The 23,614-nt window shown below is 42.9% G+C and overlaps 2 protein-coding genes across 4 annotated transcripts in view; one reads left to right on the top strand and one right to left on the bottom strand.

Annotated features, from left to right (window-relative positions):
- Nucleotides 1-14,748, bottom strand: part of LOC142814489 (uncharacterized) — an 84,578-nt gene extending 69,830 nt beyond the window's left edge. For both annotated transcript variants that reach the window (XM_075893254.1, XM_075893253.1), the window contains exons 1-2: nt 14,646-14,748; nt 13,497-13,564 (exon numbers count right to left, since the gene is read on the bottom strand). The gene's annotated coding sequence lies outside the window, so the exon portion shown is untranslated. The remainder of the gene's footprint in view (nt 1-13,496; nt 13,565-14,645) is intronic.
- LOC119172772 (cytochrome P450 3A24) overlaps nt 1-18,569 on the top strand; it is a 35,929-nt gene extending 17,360 nt beyond the window's left edge. For both annotated transcript variants that reach the window (XM_075893251.1, XM_075893252.1), the window contains 10 exons: nt 2,770-2,886; nt 4,958-5,046; nt 9,371-9,516; nt 9,660-9,775; nt 10,554-10,698; nt 12,131-12,291; nt 13,455-13,546; nt 13,697-13,840; nt 14,603-14,765; nt 18,331-18,569. In XM_075893251.1, the coding sequence (XP_075749366.1) occupies nt 2,803-2,886; nt 4,958-5,046; nt 9,371-9,516; nt 9,660-9,775; nt 10,554-10,698; nt 12,131-12,291; nt 13,455-13,546; nt 13,697-13,840; nt 14,603-14,765; nt 18,331-18,405 (1,215 nt within the window). In that variant the 5' untranslated portion in view covers nt 2,770-2,802 and the 3' untranslated portion in view covers nt 18,406-18,569. The remainder of the gene's footprint in view (nt 1-2,769; nt 2,887-4,957; nt 5,047-9,370; nt 9,517-9,659; nt 9,776-10,553; nt 10,699-12,130; nt 12,292-13,454; nt 13,547-13,696; nt 13,841-14,602; nt 14,766-18,330) is intronic.
- The last annotated feature ends 5,045 nt before the right edge of the window (nt 18,570-23,614 follow it).

Here is a 23,614-nt window from a genome sequence, read left to right as displayed (position 1 = left end):
ATATGTTCTTACGCCTGATTGCAACGGGTGCTTGTAACACGCATTCTTACGAAAATATTTTATGTTGCATTATTCAGGACGCGTCTGTGAAGCACGTGTCACTTTCACCGCATTTCCACGCACTGGAAGTTATTTTCAATATGTTCACGAGCAGACTCGCGGCCGTGTGGTAGACTATCCGCTTTCCACGCAGACGAACCGGGTTCGATTCCCACTCTGACTTCAAATTATTTTATTATATGGTATTTGCGCTGTTCTCGATTTTTCCGTCACGCATAAAATAATTTTTTCAATCACAACCAACGACGCCGACGCCGGGCTTTCTGCCCTACCTACCGCCATGGTCATGTGGCTCTGGTATATTCGTCTGCTGACCCACCGGTCGCGGGATTGAATCCCGGCAGTGACAGCTGCATTTTTGATGGAGGCGAAAATGCTGTAGGCCCGTGTGCTCAGATTTGGGTGTACGTTAAAGAACTCCAGGTGGTCAAAATTTCTGGAGCCCTTCTCTACGGCGTCTCTCATAGTCATATGGTAGTTCTGGGACGTTAAGCCCCACACACCAATCAATCGATGAGGCCGGAATTTCTGCGGAACGGGCTATCTAACGCTATCGCCTTAGCGAATGTATTTCAGTGTGAACATGAACGTGATACTAAAGCTAGATTGAATAAACTTGTGTTAAAAACGTTTTGGACGAATATGCTGCGCAGAATCACGCATCAATCGCAATACCCACTCCACCCCCCTCCCTTCAGCATAAAAATATAAAAAAAGAAAAAGAAAATATTAATTTTGGCGTAGGTGCACTTGCCGTTCTCAGTCATATTAACTTTGGGGAGGGCCTATGATGATGTGCAACATGATGTGACAGCGTCCTGTATTGGTTTTAAACGAAGAAAGTTTAGACAATATTTCTTTAGAAAAGAGTCAAAATTTCGAGAACAGGTCTCAGTGTTTGCATCGCATTTCGACTTTCCCGCACTCTCAAAGCTTTCGTTGCTTGATTAATAAATGAGAGCTGAGGTCGCTAGAAAAGTAGGTCAAGTCAAGCATATACTGTTAGGTAGTATTAACCCGCTTGTATAGCTGTCTCGTGTTGGCTTGCTAGGCCCCTTGACCAGGTGCCTGAAAACACATGGGCACCAGTGGGCTTGCGTTAAAAGCTTACTTGGTCAGAATGCTATATCTGTCCGAAATTTTATTGTACCAGAAATGGGTAATTTATTATATGAATACTAATTTTATGAATCAACACGCTCTTGCTCGCAAGGAAAATGGTGGATAAAATAAAAAATAAACAATACATCAATGCGAGCCACGCGTAATGAAACTAGGTATTCTTGTATGATAGTGTTAACGTGCTAGCACCTTTTGGGCTGCACAGAAACGTAGGCAGAGAACTCGGTCACCAAAGCGCGCGTGTGCTGATCCGTTAGTTACGATAACGTGAATTATTGTGAGGTGATGTAAAATGGCCCCTACAGGATTTTTTCAAAAATTTTTGGAGAAGAGAGCTAATGCAGAGAGTAGTACGCATAATCTAATGAGCACCTGAAGGGCCGGATGCATGCATTGAAATGTTTATCTGTCGCTGAAATTTAAATCATAGGTTAAAGATGCTCGTAAACTACGTTCTGTGGCCGCCTTCGTCGGCACATCTTCTAAAGCATCCGCAGTTTTCTATGAACACAACGGTGAATATATCAAAACAGCAGAAAAACCACGATGTGCATTACATGTGGCATGTCCAAAGGAGCCGTATGTAATGTATGAAATTGGTATTGTTACGTTATCTTGTGTACAGCCATCAGCACGCTCAACTAGAAAGCTCCGTTGCATGGGCTCGAGCTGCTTCGACTGACGCCTTGCCACCAAGTGTTGGACACAGTATGTTTGCCGTAACGATAGATGTATAGCACAGCCACTGGATGAGAGAGTGCACCGTGTGTTTAAAAGAATTTTATTTCTGAAAAAAAATCATACATACACAAAAGACATTCATGTGTTACATTGTTCGTTCTCACGACAATTCTAATATATCCTAATATACATTCAAATGCACAGCAGGCATTGTTTGTGCATTAAACAGAAATTCTAACGTGCATGAAGAAAACTACGCTCAGGGGTACGTACAGTTCATGAAAAGGAACAAAACAAAAAGCATTTAAAATTAGTATAAGAATAAATAAATACATATACAATACTAAAGGCAGGTTCATCCAGCGGCTGTGGATGTAGCTTGGCTCAGTTTCTCTTGCGCGATTTCCTTTCACATCTTACTGACCAGCGTGTCGAGTACACTAACTTGGCAGGTTTTTTGCCCCTCGTTTTGCCAGGCACTGCGTTTTCACGCGCGCCCTTGAATTTTCTTGACGTGTTCTTATCCCTGCACTGAACCATTATGTGCAACAGGCCACGCGCCTATGTAAAAAATGCGATGACAAATTTTATGGGCTCTCGTGAGGCAATGTGGCCACGAGTGAAACGTCCCTAAAATGGACCTGGCAAGTGAAGATATTCTACTCACTTGCCACGCGAAAGTGAAACATGAATTTATTAGTGAAATTGACCCACGCTCCCTCTGTCGTTGGCTACGACAAACACACAGTGTCCAATGCTTGGCGGCGACGGCGTCAGTCGAAGCGGGGCGAGGCCACGCGCCAAAGTGTTCGAGATATGCGCGCTGACGGCTGTATACACGAACATCACTGCCAGAATAAGAAAACGTATACTACTGAGGAACAATGTTTTCTCATCTGGCTACAGCTGATCGACTTTTTCGATCCGATTCTGGACAACATGATGGCTACAGCACCCGTCGACCTCTGGAGAAAGATAAGGCCCTCGTCAAGTCCTGCCTTCACGACAGCGAAAATGCGCAGGGTAAGTGGGGAGGGCCTCAAGACATACTCCAGAGTCAGTGCACATTTTCAAACTCTAGAGAGCATTGGAAATGCTTCTCGTTTTTTTCCCTGAAATGCAGCACGCACTATCGAAGCGCATGTTAACCCTTTCGGCTCTGGCGGTGTCAATTGACACCACCTCACAACGTTTCTCCTACCATCTCGGAAACGTTACCAATAGTGCTCATTCTTGCGAAAGTAGTTCTTCGATGATCCCCACTGCAATTGATATCCATATTTCGGCACGTTTGCAGAGGTAGCAGCCACAGAAAAAAAAAGCGTGAGTGAAGTCTTCGGTAAAGCCGAAGCGTGTAAGGTGAGGCGGATAAGCGTGATTTTCGGGACGTCGTATCGAAGCTGTTTTAATGAGTATGAGGCTGACAAGACGTTGATTCGCTTTTTGTGTACACTAATTATTAGTAGAGATAAAGCTGCCAATTTTGTTTCTAATCACTGAGCCCTAGTTAACTTATTTGACACCATGTTAATTATTCGAGAAATTCTTGCACCATCATTTTTGGTCTTCTGAAGTCCTAACAACAACAAAAAACAAGCACAAAATGTATTTGACCAAAACGAAAATCCAGGGATGAGGGGGTTAATTTGGACGTATTCAATTCAACGTGCTGATTGTGTTGTTCATGAATACTGGCTGATTTTTGTGATAGTTATGCATATTTTTATTCGTTCACACATTCCTTTGTTATGAATATTTTGTACGTATTTCAGAGTTTTTTTTTTCAATTGCCATCATGGGCCCCATGCGCGTTCTTGTTATGTTGTCGCCTTCCGCTACCTGTAATTTTTTTAATTATTGTAATCTTGTGATTTTGATTTGTTTTCTGGGTGAATAGGCCACTCAAGCTCTTCAATGCACTTTTTCCTTTGCACCAAACTACGTATACAGTGTATCTTCATCTACTTGTCCCATCATGGCTGAATAAACTCAAACTAAACTCAAAGAGAGGAAGGGTTACAATATTTCTGTGCTGTCTGGTAAGTGCAATAAAATACAAAAAAAGCAAAAAAAAACCCGAGCAACACAAGGTATACGTATACCATACCTGCAGGCCCTTCAGGCAAGCTGTTTGTCATTCATAAGCATTAACAACGGTTGTTATGTACACGCAATTAAGCCGTGCACATCCTTTAAAGTGCCACAGCATAGAGTATAATGGCAACCATCTTGCCCTACAATGTTTCTTCGTTTTCTTTTCTTCTTGTTTACAGCAGTTATATGTCACGTGTTACACTATCGAAGACTTAACGAAATGCTCTTTTACACAGCCTCAAATTCTAGAATAGGTGCAGCTTTCAGTGTGAAATCAACGTTACGTTTTTCCGAGGTTATTAAATTATATCTATAAGTAACCCTAAGTCAAACTAGTATGACAAATATCACGCCGTTCTCCGAACATTTGATATTATAGGTTAGTTTTCATGGTTTGACATCCCACATTTCACAACACGGCTAAGGCTATACGAGGGACACCGCATAGCGGAGGCCTCCGCGAATTTCGTCCATCTAGAAGCACTGGCGTGGCTCCGAGTTAGACCGCCTGCTATCCATGCAGAAGGCCTCGGCTGAATTTTCACTTGGACATTTATATTAATTATTTATTTGCATCTATATTGAAATTTTGGCTCATAGATCACGCCGATTTATGCGCACAACCGCTGACGCCGACACCGAAATCACATCGAAACGAGCTCGTTAACGTCACCGCCTTGAAATCACATATAAGTCTTATTGATTTTAAAAGCTATATAGGTGAAAGAAAAGCTGCGGACAACAATGCCATTACAGACCGGTCGATTTATGCTGAACTTAAACCTTCGAATCCTAAGGACGCTAAACTTTGAGGTGTTGTGAACATTAAGGTACTCAACTTTGATATGCTGCTTAAGCGACTACGAAAAGAAAGATGAAATGCAGAGTGCTGAACTGTTGCAGTTGTATGCTGCATTTAAATGGCATTTTTTTTAAATATGAGTGTCCGTAGTAGTAACAAATCCAATTCTGAGCGCTCCTTTTATTTTTAATTTTTCAGATGAATGACTTGATTCAGGGGTGTGCCAAAGCCACATCAGAGCACCTTAGGAAAGTCGCTGAGAAGGAGAAAGACGTGGATGTCAAGCGGTAAAGGATAAGTTAGCTTCGTGGAATTTCGCAAAACTTGAAACACCATATATCATACTTAAACTGTTGCGTTAGCCCACCTTGACGACAGACCCTTATCAGAATAGTCAGTTTTCGAATGCCGACACGATCTGCCTTCGCACAGAAGTTCACTCAAGGCCTTATTGAATTTTCGCATCGCAGTAGCATACTAAATAGGTCATAGCGCCTTCGCTATTGTCAATTTCAGAAGACGATAGTCTTTCTTGGGATAATTCAACGCAAACATTGATGCCTGTCTTTTGACTTGCCTTTCTGTCGACCAAACGCTTCAGCTAGGCTAAAGTTCAACCACTTTCGCAACGCCCGCGAATGTTGATCTGGTTTTTGCTTTCATACTTGTGCGCACTGTCGATTAAAAATTAAATATTGTGCATACCTGAGGCACAATATCAACAAGTTCATATTTTTACGCTGCGCCATAGATGCGACGCTACGCACTAAAAGGCGGGTGTTTGCTGGCTGGATGGATGGATGGATATGGCTGTACCCTTTAGATCGGGCGGTGGCTAGCGCCACCAAGCCGTAATACCTAATGAACCAAAAACTATATTTATTTTTTTTCCTTAAAAAAGAGTTTGAAGATTCGTACTTTGCAGTGAAGAGTTTAATTTTCACTCGTGCCTTGACTTTAGCCACCAATCAGATAACCTCCTTCTAGTTAAGTCTACCCGCTTAAAGTTTATTTTGCCCTCCCGGTCCCTAAACCCCAGTGCTTTGAAAAACTCTGCGCCATCATCCTGAACTATAGGGTGAAGCCCTTTACAGAACATTATCAAGTGTTCGGCAGTTTCTTCTTCCTCTTCACACGCACTGCATACTGTGTCTACCCCTTCGTATTTGGCCCGATATGTCTTGGTTCACAGTACTCCCGTTCTGGCCTCAAACAGTAGAGAACTACCCCGAGTATTATCATAGATCCTTTCCTTGGCAATTTCCTGCTTAAAAGTTCGATAGACCTCTAGTGCGGACTTCTTAATCATGCCCATTCTCCACATGTCAGTCTCCGTTTCCTTCACTTTCTTCTTAACCGATAGTTCTTTTTGGTTTGGCCACCTGCTGTTTTCTAAGTATTTACCAGTCAACTTCCTGGTTCGCTTCCTCCATTTTGTATCGACATTCTTCATGTACAAGTACCTGAAAACCTTCCTAGCCCAACGCTCTTCCCCCATTTCTCTCAATCGCTTCTCAAATTTTATCTTGCTGCTAGCTTCTCTGCCCTCAAATGATGTCCATCCCATATCACCTTGTACTCCCTGATTTGGTGTATTCCCGTGAGCTCCTAAAGCAAGCCTACCTATTCCACGTTGCTTAATTTCTAATCTTGCTTGAACTTCTGATCTCATGCACAAGACCGCATTGCCGAACGTCAGCCCAGGAACCATGACCCCTTTCCATATTACTCTCACAACATCATACCTATTGTAATTCCACAGTGCCCAATTTTTCATGACTGCTGCATTCCTGTTACCTTTAGTCGTCACGTATATTTCGTGTTCCCTCAGATACTCGGTCCCATTGCTTATCCATACGCCCAGGTATTTGTATTTATCTGTTATTTCTAGCGTGACCTCCTGTATTCTAAGCTCACTACCTTCGTTGTCATTGAAAATCATGACTGCTGATTTTTCCTTACTGAATCTAAAATCTAGCCTATCTCCCTCATTACCGCAGATGTCCATCAATCTCTGCAAATCTTCCTTGTTGTTGGCCATTAGCACTATATCATCTGCGTACATTAATGCTGGTAGTGCCTGATCAATAAGTTTTTCTTGTTTGACTAAAGAGAGGTTGAAGCCCAGTCCACTTCCCTCTAATTTTGCCTCTAATCCTTGTAGGTACATCATGAATAATAAGGGTGACAGGGGGCACCCCTGCCTAAGCCCCCGTTTTACCTCTGCAGGCTTGGATACCTGTTTTTCCCACTTTATAACTACCTTGTTACCTTTATAGATACCCTTTAAAAGATTAGTGACTACATGTTCCACGCCTAGTGTGTCCAGTATTCCCCACAATTCCTCTTGAACCACGCTATCGTACGCTCCCTTGATATCCAAAAATGCTAGCCACAGGGGCCTGTGTTCCTTTTCTGCTATTTCGATGCACTGCGTCAGTGAGAACAGATTGTCTTCCAACCTCCTATGTTTCCGAAACCCATTCTGCAGTTCCCCCAGCACCCCCTCATCCTCTATCCACGCCTGCAGTCTTTCCTTTATAATCTGCATCGCCAGCCTGTAGACCACTGATGTCACTGTTATAGGACGGTAGTTGTTTATGTCAGTTTTGTCCCCCTTTCCTTTATAGATCATGCTCATCCTGCTAAGTTTCCATCCATCGGGAACTTCACCATCGATTATTATTGTGCTCACTGCCTCTCTCAAAGCCTGCTTAGACTTCGGACCTAATGTCTTTATCAGCCTAATTGGAATGCCGTCTGGGCCTGTTGATGTACTACTAGGAACCCTTTTCTCAGCCCTTTCCCACTCTTGTTGTGAAAATGGAGCCATTGCACCACTTGATTCGTCCTTATCTATTGTGGTGCATAAAGTACTTCTTTGTTGAAATTTTTCTGTCACTTTTGTTCTTATATATTCAATAGCTTCGTCCCCTTCTAGCCTAGCACCTTGGGCTGTAGTTATAAAACTCTGCTCTAGGCTCGTCTCATTTCTTAGGGAGTTTAGATGGTTCCAAAATTTCGCAGCTGCTTTTCTATCTTTTTTATGTACTTCTGCCAGCCACTGAGCTCCCTTCCTTCTAATCTTTTCATTGATCAGAAGGGATGCATCCCTTCTACAGCTTAGAAAGGTTGCCCATTTTCTTTCAACATCATCTGTCGGTTCACCCCGCTGCTTAGCATGTCTGTGTTCCCTAGAGGCTTCCTGGCGTTTTGCTACGGCTCTCTTAACTTCCTCATCCCACCAACTTTTGGTTTTGTGTCTTCTTTTCCGGGGTGACTTGTCACGCGTCTTAGCAAGCTCTAGCTCAAAGAGTCTAATTAGATTCATGAGTTGCTAAGACGATACGGTGCTGCCACCTACCAGCTACCTTGCATTCTACAAGTTATGGCCTCCAAGAGGCGCGCGTACGCCACGCGCTCGCTATATCGGAGGCCATCCTTTCATTTTCCAAGATTACTGCCAGATGGCGCTCAAGTCTCACACAGCGCTTACCTGAATCTTATTCACTAATTTTCTCGCGCAGAACATCAAATAAACGTTTTGTTCACTCTCTCCAGACGAAAGACTCACAAATTTTGACTACATTTGCAGTGAGACATGCAGATACGGGGTCAATTTTTTTTCGTGCGTCTATTTTCCTCTCCGCTTTCCTTTTCATCTTTCTCCCCCATTTCCTCTCCGCTTAGTTCAGGGCAGCAAATCGAATTCTACTATGCTGGTTGACCTCCCTGCCTTTCTCTCAATTTTCTCTCTCTCTGTCTGCTGTGGCAACTGTATGAGGGAGTGAACATTTACCGGGTACTTGCAATGATGTTATGAATTAGTACACATGATGTCTTTTTTCGCATCTGTTATAGTTGCATGACCTGCTTTCACGTATGTTGCCGAATTCACGATACTTTTTTGTTCGTAACGTCCTGTAATCTCCTTCTGTTCGCTCACTCGCACTCGATAATAATGCGTAAGATGTCCTTGTGTTGGCTTGTGTGTTTTTTTCTTGCTAAATTTCTCCTATAGATAATTATTTTGTGGATGTGAACCCTGCTTTTAATCGTTGGACCCTCTTCACAAACTTCATGTTACTGTCGTCATTGGAAGGCATTCGATTCAATTAAGGGCCTAATATGCCCGCATTCTTGGTTTTACTGCATTTTGAGAAGACAGGTAGCTCCTCTGATTCGTCAGGCAACATTAGGTGCTCACATTGCTGACGTATACAACCAAATCAGTAAAAAAAATACCATTTTGTTTTCATTTCATGCGCGCTGCCCCATTGATATTGCTCAGTTTTCCAACTCATGAATACAGAATAATAAGGTGGTGAAATACTCAATATATAGGTCGGAGCAGTCGTTTGCAAACCTATCGGTTTGCTTTGGGGCTGTTCATTCCGTTGCTACAAGAAGGCGAAGGTACAGATACAATAAAATGAAAAAATATACACTTAAACCCACCCGCAAGTTTCACTATAGTGAAGGTTCCAAGTTACGCGTCCACCATTCAATGCAGTACAATGACAAACGCATTTTGTTTGTCGGCTACATGAGCGCTTTACAATTTTGAATTCTGTTGCATAAAAATAAATCACGTTTTTTTTTCTTTCTAAGGTTTTATGGCCATTACGCACTGGACGTGATAGCGAAGTGCGCATTCGGCACCGAGCTTGAGTCGCACACAGATGCAGACAGCGAGTTTGTGACAAATGCTTCGAAAGCATTCTCTGGCGGAATAAATTTGGCGGTGATATTATTTGGTAAGCGCAAATATATCCTCTACGCGTGTTAACGTTTACTAATAAGAAATGTTAGTGCATCTATAGCTATCTCAAATGTAAGCCCAAACTTATGTGCTACGCCCTTTCATCTTTAGTTAGCTTCATTTGCTTCCATTTTTCAGTCCTGTGCCCGGGATTAGTAAAAGTGTTGAGGGCTAAACTTCTAAACCCTGAACCATTTCGGTATTTCAAGGAGGTCTGCAGAGCAATTATTAAAGAAAGAAGACAGCAGCAGCGAGTAAGTATACATTTCAGGGTGGCTTAATCACGCCTTGAAAGAGCCGCGGCGTTATCCGATGCCTTGCGCCCACATTACCGCATTGATTCACCAATTATTCTCGTATGGTTGAGCCTTCACTTCTGTTTATCGATTGATTGATATATGGGGTTTAATGTCCCAAAACCACCATATGATTCTGAGAGACACCGTAGTGGAGGGCTCTGGAAATTTCGAACACCTGGGGTTCTTTAACGTGCACCAAAATCTGAGCACACGGGCCTACAACAATTTTTGTATATCGACTAATGTTCATGCGCTCGCATAAGTTTTTTTTAACAATGTCTGTTAGTGCTGTAAATATAAGACACTTCTGTACATTAACATCTGTTCGTTTTAACGTGGCGATCAATTAATTTCAATGTTGTGCTTAATTGAGTTGTTCGCTTTCGAAAATCACAGATATAGGCAGTATTTAGGCCTTGAGTTGCAAGTTTTACAAGATCTGGTTAGTATGGGTTCGCGATAATTTGATCTCATAGTAGTTAGTCTAGTGAAAAAACTGAGCTACTATATTACTGAATTTCATTAGCTCTGAACACTGCAACGACGACATTGTGTACGTGCGTTCATGTGGGCGTGTGTTGAAATTTAAAAATTAGGCTCAAAATACTCAAATTCCTGCATTATTAAGTCAACGTGACGTGCAACTTGTGCAGATTTGTTCTAAAATAAAAAAAGAACGCAGAAGAAAATTAACGTCACATGACTGTAAACAAAGCGTAAATTTCTTTCTCAGCGCCACGAAGACTTCTTGCAACTCATGATGGATGCCCAGGAAGGAACTCTCATCGACTCGGGGGAAACTGCGCCCGGAAAAGAGTGCACGGAAATATTCGACCTTGATTCTGACGTTAAGAACAGCGTAAAGTTTGTTACAAGAGGTGAGTTCGCAATGCCGAAAATTCGCAGCATAATAATATCTGGGGATTCACGTCACAAAATCCCGATGTGATTACGAGGGACAATCTTAGGGGGGGGGGGGGGGGGCTTAGAAAATTTTGACTATCCGGTGTTTTTCAACGTGCACTAACATAGCGCCTCTAGCATGTTGCCTCCATCGAGAATGCGACCACCACGGAGGGGATCGAATTCGGGACCATCGGACCGACAGCCGTGTACCGTAACCGCACCGCTACCGAGGAGGACAAACTTCGTAACTGGCAAACTTATATTTTTCGACTGAATGGCCGCTATATCAGCACCCTGATATTCTGCGGAAATTCGGCGTTGCGTTGTCGAGTGTCGTTAAAAAATTCCGGATTTAACGGGCCAAAGCCAGGACCTGTTCAGGGGACTCATCTTAGTTGGAAACAACGGATAAGGCCTGATCGCACGCGATTGTTGTATATTGCACACAAATTTTAGTTCCCGGGCACTCATGTTAGCCCCCAACTAAACATAACCGTGTACGGACCAGTAATCACACGTGGGTCTTCGATCTTGACGACGCAGGCCCTTAGCCGGTGAACTATACCATGCATGACGGGAGTGCCCTGTCTACGGGTCTGTATTACGGCACGTTCTCGTGCCTCATAATGTTTAACTTTATGGTCGATAATTTGCGTGCCGGTACGTTTATGATCTGATAAGAGACCACACTAAACCTGTTTTTACACCGAGAGTGCAAAACAAACGACCGTTGCAACAACAACAACAACAACAACAACAACAACAACAACAACAACAACAACAACAACAACAACAACAACAACAACAACAACAACAAACAACAAGTAAAATAAAAATAGCCACACTGATGCCGACAGGTACTATACGCACAAAATGAGTTCGAAATTCGTTTCATGGGTTGGTTGCTGTTTTAGAGGCTGATCTTGTCTAAAGTACAGAATAAACGTAAACAATTTCATTTATCTGGGAAATTACAGTAGAGAGTCTTTTTATCAGCGTTGAAATACTCATTTATGACTGATGAGTGAATTAAAATAGTGTCCTGTGAAAATTGAAGACAAAAAAAGTGAAAGAGAGAGATCACAGTGACACATACATTCAAACTAACGTTTGTTGGAAAGTCACACCTGCTCTATTTTTATTTATATTTTTACAGCTGAGCCACTGAGCAAGATAGTGAATCCACAATACAACGTACCTGCAACTCTAGGAGTTAATTTATTTCCAATGATATCACGGCGTACGAAATGTGAACGCGGAGTACAATCACGTTTGTATACGCAAAACCAAATCGACAATACTATTTCTTTTTTTTCACAACTTTCCGTTGCGTAAAATAACTGAAAACTTTCGTTATGTGGCGTTTTATGTCCGTTTCTCAGACACCGTAAACTTGCTTCGCAGCATTGTCCGAAGACGAAGCGCTGGCTCAATGCGTGCAGTTCTTTGTCGCCGCCCACGACGGCCTTTCAACAGTACTCGCCTGCGCTGCCTACCTACTGGCGCTTAATCCCGAAGCTCAGGAAAAGCTTCGCATAGAGGCGGATGAATGCTTCACAGTCCATGTGAGTTGCATATAGACATATGTAGCACATCCTAAAGAAAAAGGAGTATGTGTGGCTCCTTTTGGGTGTAGTCCTGACGTGCCACGTACACGACTTCCCACGGAGAGGCACGTCGACTCCCTTGAGGGTCACATGACTCTCAGGAGAGAGCATAGTGACCCCTAAAGAGCGTCAAACTGCGTCTTTAAAGAGAGTTCCATATGAGGCACGTCGGGGATACACCGGAAAAGAGTCACATATGCTCATTTTTTTTTTTTTTTTGGAGCGTAGGCTTGTACATGTCAATACTCTCTACACAGCCGCGGTCACGTTTGTGTAGATCGCGCGAGGAGCCAGTTTTCGCACCTCGGGGCACAACGTCGAGGAAGTTTCGGGCTCTGACGTGGTCAGCCTGACAGCTAGGCCACACATGCTTCTGATACAGCACCTCAGAGCCCGAGACTGCCTCCAGGTTTAGCCCCACAGAGCGAAAACCGGCTCCTCGCGTGCTCCAGACACGTGACCGCGGGTGCACGTGTTCTCACGTGAGCGCGCTCATTTGTACGTGTAACTGCGGTCGCATCTGCTCGTGAGTAATATAACACACGTGCCTTGCTGGAGCGCTTGAGCATGTGACTAAACTAGACCTCCAAACGTGGATCTCCTTCATGGATAGAAACCATGCAATACCACAACCGGGTGGCGTGAACAGCGCGTGAGACACAAACGGACAAGGAACCGACTACAACAGGCGCTGACTTGCAACTGAAATGTATTAACACGGAGCACGTAAAAAAAGAAAACAGGTCATCGCACGTGATCACCCCTCATTCATTTGCGCATTACGGCAGACTTGGCAAGTAAACCAGGAAACACAAAAGTAACCATCCCCCCCCCCCCCCCCCATGAAAACGAAAAGACATCAAGCGAAGCAACCAGTGTATATCTATAGTTACTTCCCCAAATAACCTTACGTTCATCCGGTTAAATGACCTAGATATCTACTCCGGTCTCACGCACTGTTCAAGTCACCATGGAATACGCGCTATAGCCTGGTCACATACCTTGCTGCAATACCATAATGCCCAAAACGAGCCTTCCGTACATTTCTTGATAAAAGCCTTGCGGCTGTATGACAGGCTGTGAGTATTGACGCTTCACTGTGTGTCTTTTTATACATGCAGGGTCAGAATCCAAGTTTCGACGTCATCTCTAGACTGCCTTACCTGAATTGTGTCGTCTCGGAGACCATGAGGCTGTATCCGCCGGCTCCACGGTGGGTTACCTACGTTTCCTGCGAATATGTGCAAAACTAATGAAACATCGTCTTTTTTCTTACAATAGCGCAGTCAAATATGTGGAAAATACGTTCCGCCTTACGTGCCGTAATGCCTGATTTCACTTTGATTGTTCGTTTCATTTTCAGACTTGACAGGACTGCGTCCAAGGACTACGTTATGGGTGTCACAGGAATCAGGGTTCCCAAAGAGAGCATTGTCACGGTTCCTATCTACGCCATGCACCATGACCCAGAGTTCTTTCCCGATCCTGACAAATTCATTCCCGAGAGGTAACGGATGTGCGAAGCATGACAGACCATCAGCCGTAAAGCTGATACAAGGGTTAAGGGCACGCCTCTACTAAATATTTTATATGCGGTTCTTTATACAAGCTTAAAAAAGAATGTGACTGAACAGAGACGCTAATGTAGACAGAAAAACGCGACTAAACACGTGCCGGTAATATGAGCCTATACAGAAGTTTCGAAGAACTGCCTTGAAGCAGTGGTGGCAGCAGGTGTCACAGAACCGCTCGATAATCGGGTATAGGTCCGATATGAACCGAACCGATGTGTCGTATATTTCGTAAACCCATGAAAAAAAAAACGACTCGTTTTTGTCACCGTTATTGACTCACCATGGTGAAAGGTGCTTTACGACGAACGCTTCACCTCACGGACAAAGATAAGCAAATCAAAAGATGACAGGCTGCTCCTGAAAAGACCTAACTGCCTATATATTAAATAGCGCTGTAGTGGTCTACATAGCCATACGAGGACAACACATAAGGAAACCAAAGAAATCCAATGTAACATTTTTTTTTGTGTGAAGCATAGTCGTATGGGATGAAAATGAAAATTGAATTGAAGTGAACAACACGCAAGCCGCAGCCAGCGGGGACAAACTTACGACCTTTGCAAAAAGGCTGACCTTACTGAAGTAGAATACTCTGCGTTTATATGGGTCGTCGGTACGCGTGTCAACCTCCTCCACTTTGTGACTCTCCCTTTGATAGACTCGTAGCATACATAGCCTCCATTTATTTTTTTCAGATTCAGCCCAGAAAACGCTGCTTCTATACGACCTTACACTTACCTGCCTTTCGGAGCGGGTCCTCGCAACTGCATCGGCATGCGCATGGCTTTGCAGATCATGAAGTTGTGCCTTCTTCATTCTGTGCACACTGTGCAGTTTGCACCGGCTGAAAATGCAAAGGTTAGTATGAATTAACTGTAAATCACACCTTCCAAAAGCTCGTTAAATCATCGCTATAACTGGCGGAAGATAACTCATTCGATGAGCAGGGCACGTGCAAACTCCGGTATGTGTGTTTCATGCCGCATATTTCCTTTAAACGTTGAACGTCAAATTTAAAAGCGTCGGAATTACACAATTATCCTAAAGAACGCCACTGTGAGGGACTATGGTTTAGTTTTAAGTACCAGAGATTCTGCGCCATGCTCCAACATCGGCTGGTGAGCTGGGCAGAGGACGCCGCAACTATGGTCTGGACACCACAACCGGCAGCCTGAAAGACTCCCACACAACTTCTTTTATTGCAATAGAAATTATATGGACATTCTCGGCTGGATTCCACCACCGGCGTCGATGTCATGTACCGTATATGCATACGTATCTATATATATGAAAACGAAGGAAAGAAAGTAAACCTCAGAAAAAAAAATACTCCGGCGTGCGGTATCGAACTCAGGACCTCCGCGTCGTGAATGCGAGGTGTTAACCACTGAGCACCGAGAGGTATACCTCCTTCGTTCAAACGGCAAGCTATTCATATCTACCACTTAACGCTGTTGGCGGACATCTCGGGGGGGGGGGGGGGGGGGGTATCGTGTTTTCAGCATTATCGGCAAGATGGTGCAGTGAGCGCGCGGTGGCTCTCATCTCTCACACGTATACTAGAGAATAAGGGTGTGTAAGCTCGATCGACAACCCTTATCTTGCAGTGGGGAGAATTGTACGTCTTGGCTGGCCTTTAAGTTTCGTCGGAACAATTCTGTTGTAGCTACCGGGTGCACAAATGTCACTGCAATCGTTGCACAGCCTCCGTTTGCGAAAAGGGCGCGCTTTTCAGACACAGCGAAGTAACAACTGAGACGCTTATTTGCGCTAATCTGGGCCCATGAGTACGTTTCGTGCATTCTTAAGGCGTGAGAAACGCGGGGCACGTTTCGATCTGCTTGCCATTTGTGCGTGGCCTTCCAGTTTGTTGCTATCGCGTTCATTGCTTCACCTTCGTGGCATAGCTGTGACTTTTTTATTTTTTCTTAAATGTTCACCTTATTTATTTATTTACTTAATTTAGATACATGACTAAACAAGGAAACAGAAAAAAGAGGGAGAAAGCAGTCTGACAACTGCCACCTAGGCGAGAGGCACAACGCCTGCTTACTCTTTCGGGAGGAAGGAAGGGAGAAAGAGGAAATAAAAGAGGAAAGCGAAAAAAGAAACGAAGAAAGTTTACACAAGCTTAAGTAAACACACGCACGCACGTACTATCGAGAAACACAACCTCTCAAGAAGAGGTAATCGTCTATGGTCGCGTACTTATGTCTCAGGAATTAATATTCCTTAACAAGCAAAGCCCGCTGCGTAGAAAATGCTGGAAAGTGCACTATAAGATGGTCAAGTGATTCCCAGGAGCTACAGGCCGCACATGACCTACTGTCAATACGTCCTTGACAGTGTAATCGTACTCGCATCTGCAGAGAGCCTATTCTTACTTTATTTAATAGTGCTCTGGAACGACGATGTCGGCCACGACCATGAACATTCGGAGGGAACGACTCATTCGCGACACGCAGGTCTGGGTGCTTCTTTAGGACCTTCGCATGAATAAAGTTTCCCATCACCACTTATACAAAGACGCCGGCACCTATGCATAAAGTCACTCACCGAAAAGCCATCAGCCATCGTGGCTTTCTCGTGCTTAGCTGCTAAACTCTCAAACCAACACACCATCAGGAGGGGTGCAGGAAATTTCTCCCCAGTGGAAGAAGCTCCTGAGATAACATGCTACCAACGTATTGTACGGAGAAACGCGTATACGAAGGATAGAGGGAGGATTGAAAGAGGAAGGACAGGGAGGTTAGCCAGTTCTCAGAACGGCTGGCTACCCTGTGCGTATACGAACGTTGCATGAAAGTGTAATGGGACATGGCTGGAACAAAACGTGAGGTAACACTCCGTTTTTCTCACAAAACTGCACTTCCATCTCAAGGCATTACACTGAGTATTGTTCTTGTATAGACACAAGCAAAAGCATCTACGATTTGTTTATATATGTAAGCTCACGCAGTGCACAAATAGTCATAATTTTGCGCGTTGCGCAAATCGTGCACTTGCACCGGACAGTCGCCGATGCACATCGGGACGGGGTAGTTCTCAAACCAGCCATCACTTGCTCTATAACTCTGTTACGATTTTGTAACAGTTGTCCACTTTCTGTAGTGGTACGCTCCCATGTCTCCAGGAAATGCGTGTAATCTACACGTTTGAAAAACCCAACATGGGGTTGATTCGATGTACCACGAGAATACTTCTTACAATAAGCCGGACTCGGGAGGAGGTAGAGGAAAGAAATGCAGAAAGATAAACCAGGCGAGTGTCTTGTTTCAAGGATCACCCATAAGTGTGGCTACCGATCTATTTTTTATCAGTTCTTGCTCTCCACCTTCTTGCTTTTAAACCGCACTTTCCTCCACCGGCGGGCAAGTATAGCGAAGCGCTGACTTAAAGGGGCCCCGCAACGCTTTTGTTTAAATAGTCATGGAATTATTTCAACAAGGAAGCTTATTGTTTCGTGAATTTGCCACCGCAAAAAAGTAATTTTAAATCCGTTCAGTACGAGCAGAGTTACAAAGATTTCTCGCACGCTGCCATTGCAATTTCTCGTCCCGACGAAAGCGCTGGGAGCTAAGCAGAAAAAAAAGGGCACCGGAAAGAAAAAAAAGAAACGTCATGCGTGTCTTGGGACCTTGACATTTTTTTTGTTCTTTTTTTTTTTTTTTTACTGCGCAGCTCGTCAGTGTGATCGAGCGCGCACGCGTGGACAAGTCGCGGCCTCCCGCGGCGGCCCCACCAATTACTGAGCACACCATGCTCAAATCAGCCAATGGCTGATAGCTGGCCTGTGTCGCAGTGATTTTTGAGCCCGTAGCGTTATTTGTCGAGTAAAGAAAAGACAATTTTAAGCTTATTGAGAATTCATTATGAAGTCCAGGACGCGTGCTGCGCTATATTATACTTGGCTTGCGAGTTCTTGGGTTGTTCGACTACCGATAAGCGACGTTTTCTGATCATGCTCAAAAAGTGTTGCAGGGATCTTTTCTGGCCTCATTAATGTTGTCACTTTTCCACACTCTGTTACGCCGTGTAAAAAAGAAGTATATGTGTAAGTTATATAGTGAGGTACCTCCAATATCTACTATGGCTGTTACAACTGCTACACTTTGCGAATGGAGTCGGTCGCATGCTAATCTGATCCAAAACGTTCTCCCAACCTAAAGTGTCCTTTCAAACTTATGCGGTGCGTTGTTAGGCAAATTGACTGGCAAAAAAAAGTTTTTAACTGTCCATTGGTTTCATGCTAGATTGTGATAGATGTGGGTTAACGAGAGTAGAATGTGTTTAATATATCACATAGTATAGAGTTTACGCAATGTGTTCATAATGTACCGACGCCGCTTCCACACATTGATAATCTACAGGTTCAATATGAGCGCTGCTAATTATTCAACTTTTTATTTTCTCCTTTTCTTAGGAACGTCTTGAATTCGTCAAAGGAATAGGAATCCTCAAACCCAAGAAGGTCACCGTCGGAATCATCAAAAGATGAGACGTCTGAGTTTTGACGCTTGTATTCGTTTTCTTTTTCACATTCTCCCCCCCCCCCCCACTCAAGACACAACAGCGGATGCACCATGTTCCTATAAACAAACGAGAGACTGACATCATTCTTGCACTTTTCTGGCACGAAATAAATGATCGACTGACAACCAAGATACCTCTTAATCTTCTCTGATTTAGAACTTTTACTTCAAATGCGCATAACGTACACGCTCGATCGTATATGTGTGTATCGACCCCATACACATATACATGGAACAAGGCCTTGGCGCCCTTGATATTCAGTTTTTGTGCAGTGTGCTGCGGAGAAGATAACTGGAGAATGAGGCATGACATGCTGCCAAACAGTTTAGGGTACGGCATAACTAAAGTTTGTAACTGTGTTGATTGCATTGTACGTCCACTTTTCTGGGGAGTCAATTTAACTCCTATGCAAGTTCAGTATGACGCAAATTGTACTCTGTGTGCGATAGAGTAGCAATTAGATTCCACAAAGAAAAGCAGCTAGATAAGACGTCGAAGACGTGTGCTGAAAAAAAAAACAAAAAACTTAGTGTGCTGAACTGCAGTGACGTTAGTGCGCTGAACTGCAGTGACACGTTAACACAATTGTCCTAAAGCAACACGGAAGCCTGAAACTTCTTTTTTTGTTGTTGTTGCGATGCATCTCTTCTTTCAGGAACTGAGGCGCTCAGCTTTCCTATTCAACAGCCATAGCGCAGTGGCGAATCGGAAACTCCGAGAGACGGCGTCGGGTGGGTGCATAGGAAGCCAAGACCAGCGGAAGTTCAGCAGGGTCGCGGTGTCACACACACGTCGTGGTAATAAGTAGCTACTCTTTCTGATATCAGCGGCCGGCGTCGGCAGTGAAGAGCGACATGTCATAAGTAGCCTTGGACACGTTCATTATTTGAGAGTTTAGTCGCACTAGTTTATATGCGTATTTACTGCAGCCTACTAATAATAAACATTAGGTGCCCCTACACAATGGCAGTTCATCTCTGCTATAGCAAGGTTAATTTGTAGTAAACTGGTAATGATAACTAATTTATAGTCAGAAGAATGCACGAATAAGGAATAGCTAAGAGGTAAAAAATGACAAATTAGGCTGAACGTTGCGTGACGTTCGGGGTGACAAAATCAAACACGAATTAGTTAACCAATATATCCACAAGCTTTATGTCACAACTAATTATTATTACCATATTTTAGCTCGTCAATAAGACAGTCTATATTATTGCTGCAGCCTAGGTGAGTGATCATTGAAAGAAGCCACCTGCCTTTAATATGAGTGGAGCGATCGACGCGAGCTAACTACGATCAATCATATAACCTATATATGTATGCACGCCTTAAGTTTTTTTACCGATGTGTTCAGCACCTTTAGATAATTCGAGCCCGAACGTTAGCGTGTTTGCCGTGATCGCCTAAGCCGTGAATCATAGGCATATCAGCCAGGGGGGGGGGGGGGGGCAAGGTGGAGCTCAGCCCTCACTCCCCCCCCCCCCCCCCCATTTCGGCAGTGGTCACTCTTGACTGCACGCTGGGAAAACCAACAAGTAAGGCGAAGTTTTCCGTCGCAACAGTAATCACTCACTTATGTTGTTAGGGGAGAATGAAATTGTTACGAGGCAATGTTACAACATTGCGAAATTTCGCCAACATTTCCGCTGTGATGATTTTACTTGTAGGCACTTTACGGTCCAGCCCTATAACAATACATCACATTTTCATGCCTTGATTCTGCTGTGACTTGTTCATGCAGTTAGGTATGAGAAAGGGCAAAGTTTTTATAAACTGGTCAAAGCATTTGCTGCTTCCGGAAAATAATTTTTCTCGAAAAAAATATATCATCACCGCTGCTCTGTCGGAGCAGTTGCTAGCCGATGAGTTTGACCAATCGTTTTTTTTTTTCGTACTGAAATGCCAAAAATTGTTTCCGCTTTAGTCTATGATAAACCTGATAAGCCTTGCTTATGGTAACTTGGAGTCATTGCGACAGCTTGAAATGTGGCCACGAATAAAGCAGTGAACTCGAGCTCAGTAGGAAGCTCAGTTTTTAGGCTTGCCCCACCGGACCATGGGAGAAGGTGAACTAGCGTGAGGCTCAGTTAAGAGTCGGGCTAGTTTGTTTTCACTCTACTTGATTTGTCCTTTACAGCTCAAATTACATAGAGCAAGTATGAGCTCCCAGAGACGTATACGCGCACAAACTACTTAACAGCGTTATGCTGCTAGTGGAAATAATTTATTAAACTCATAATTCATCTCACCAGCTGCCATATGTAGCCACTGCTTAGGTGATTGGCAGCTGGTCTACTTGAATTACGTTTAGAAGGAGATGCTCTCCGGCTTCGTGACGTCATGCAACAAGCAGACGATTTTGTGGCACCCAGAAAGTTTTAAATGCTGAAGAGCGATTGGCAAACAATAAACCGTATCAATAATAGTTTATTTTCTCATTTTTTACGTGGCCGTGCATAAGTGGTCACCACACGATGGGTCACTTTTGTGTTGTTTCTTGCCTCGCCTAACAAGCTGGTGCTTTGTGCCTGACAAAGACTGTTTACGCCAATCATATACAGCTAACGACAATTTCGAAAGGAAGCAATGAGGGATACTTTAATTTTATAATCACCCAGATTTTTTTTAAGAAAAAATTTGTTTACACCGTTTGTATTAGCATATTTATGCAGGTACCTGGGGGCTTGTTGAGAAATTCTAATACAAATACATAGAGTGTAAACAATGTACTATGCCCCTATATACCTCGAGTCATACATTTTTAAAGGGTTGAGAAGTTGATAATAGGTTAATAACAGCAATATAAAAATAGCAATATGATTATTATTTGCATGCTCCAGATAGAAAGCTCAGGCTATTAGCAAATAAAGCAAATTATAATACATACATGCCTGAATATATGCAAGAAAATGTTGTACTTATGAAAAAATAAAACAGCAATGATTCCCTGAAAAAACATGGTTAATCCCTCCATCAGAGGAATCAGCATATAACACTAAAGTAAAAGGCGCCTCTACAGGGGTAACTAAATGTTTACTGTACATTGAAAACGAAGGGTTTGCCGAATGTATGTTTTGGTATTTTGAAGCTATAGCCCCGTTCAACGTGGATGTATCCTCGTTGACACTTGGTACATCTCCATCCCGATGACTAACATCCGTGATAAATCTATGAAACAAACTGTTGCGGTATTTGTTGATGTTAACCGCCAAAACATAATCAGAGAAGGAGGCGTAATAGCAAGATGAGCGTCGCATATTTGACGCGGAACGCGGAAATGGAGCTAAGGGCGCCGTTCCTCGGCCTCTTAAACTGTGATTAAACTTCGTGGTATCTACGAATATATATATATATATATATATATATATATATATATATATATATATATATATATATATATATATATATATATATATATATATATATATATATATATATATATATATATATATATATATATATATATATTAATGAGATATAACAGACAGTAATGCCAAGGAATGTACAGGGGAAGTTATTAGAACCAATGGAATGTAAATAAGAAGAAAGAAAAGTGGATGAAAAAATTACCAACTGTGAGCGGTTGCTCACAGTTGGTAATTTTTTCATCCACTTTTCTTTCTTCTTTCTTCTTATTTACATTCCATTGGTTCTAATAACTTCCCCTGTACATTCCTTGGCATTACTGTCTGTTATATCTCATTAATATTGTGTTAAAACACGGAAAAACGAGCCCTTAGGTATACACTTCTTTCCCTTATTTCATTGAACGAGGGTCTCGTACTGGCAGACTTGGTGTGTTTAGGTTGTATAAGAGGGACAATTAATCAGCTGCCCGCTCATAATAAGTTCACGTGCTACGTGACGCCAAACATGCGCATAAGAGTGTTTTCACACTCGTTGTTTGGCTTATAGATGGCGCTGACTGTCGCTCCTACTTCTAAATTCACAGATAAACCCAAAAAAGTGGATGGAGGGAGGGCCGCTGTGATAGCTCAGTGGTTAGAGCATCGAACGCGTAATTCGAAGGTCGTAGGTTCGTTTCCTGCTCACAGTTGGTAATTTTTTCATCCACTTTTCTTTCTTCTTATTTACATTCCATTGGTTCTAATAACTTCCCCTGTACATTCCTTGGCATTACTGTCTGTTATATCTCATTAATATTGTGTTAAAACACGGAAAAACGAGCCCTTAGGTATACACTTCTTTCCCTTATATATATATATATATATATATATATATATATATATATATATATATATATATATATATATATATACGCACGATATATATATATATATATATATATATATATATATATATATATATATATATCGTGCGTACAGACGCGCGAGCGGGTTTGTCACGTGGTATTTATTTGTATTTCGCGGGCATTTTCAATCAGCAGAAAAGCACTACTACGTAACAGATATAAAGTTCAAAACTATCTATTTGGACGTTTTGCAAACAGATCTATTTAAGCAATATTTGAGAACACAAAAAATAGTCTAACTCCAGGCAACGGTGAGCAGCATGCATTTGGTGGCGTCGTAATTACGTGTACCGGCATATTTTTAAAGTGTATATATATATATATATATATATATATATATATATATATATATATATATATATATATATATATATATATATATATATCCCAGCTGACGAGTGAGATAGATTTGCTCCCCTCTGCGAAAGAGTTCGTACGCCACTGCCGTGAATGACAGTTTCGTTTATTTACCTCAAAACCGTGTACGTGCTAAACTCGTCACGATGATTCCGTGACAAGTATGCTGAGGCCAGGCTGTAGCAGCAAGCCTACCGGTGAAATATCCGTCACCTACGAGCCAGAGGCAACGCAGCAGCCATGATCCTTCAGATCTACCGGCGGCCTTGAGCACTCGTGCACGTAAACGCAACACGTCGACAGCGGGCAGCACCACCACGTGCAGCGGGCGGAGAGTAAATGAGCCGCTTCCGTTTATGGTGCTTTTGCCCTTCAAGTTCATAGATGGAGAGGGAGGCTGAGCGGATGGTAAAGAGTGTCCAGGGAAAGAGGTACAATTTCCTGCAGCCTTACGTTGAAAGAAGGAGCCTGTTTTGACGCTGGAGGAGGAACAAAACATTCTCCTCCTCTTCCGACTGCTTCTTTTGCTGTTTTTTTTTCTCTC

This window comes from Rhipicephalus microplus, chromosome 4 (assembly GCF_043290135.1).
Source record: "Rhipicephalus microplus isolate Deutch F79 chromosome 4, USDA_Rmic, whole genome shotgun sequence".
Lineage (NCBI taxonomy): Eukaryota > Metazoa > Arthropoda > Arachnida > Ixodida > Ixodidae > Rhipicephalus > Rhipicephalus microplus.
This window is presented reverse-complemented; position numbering and strand designations above follow the sequence as displayed.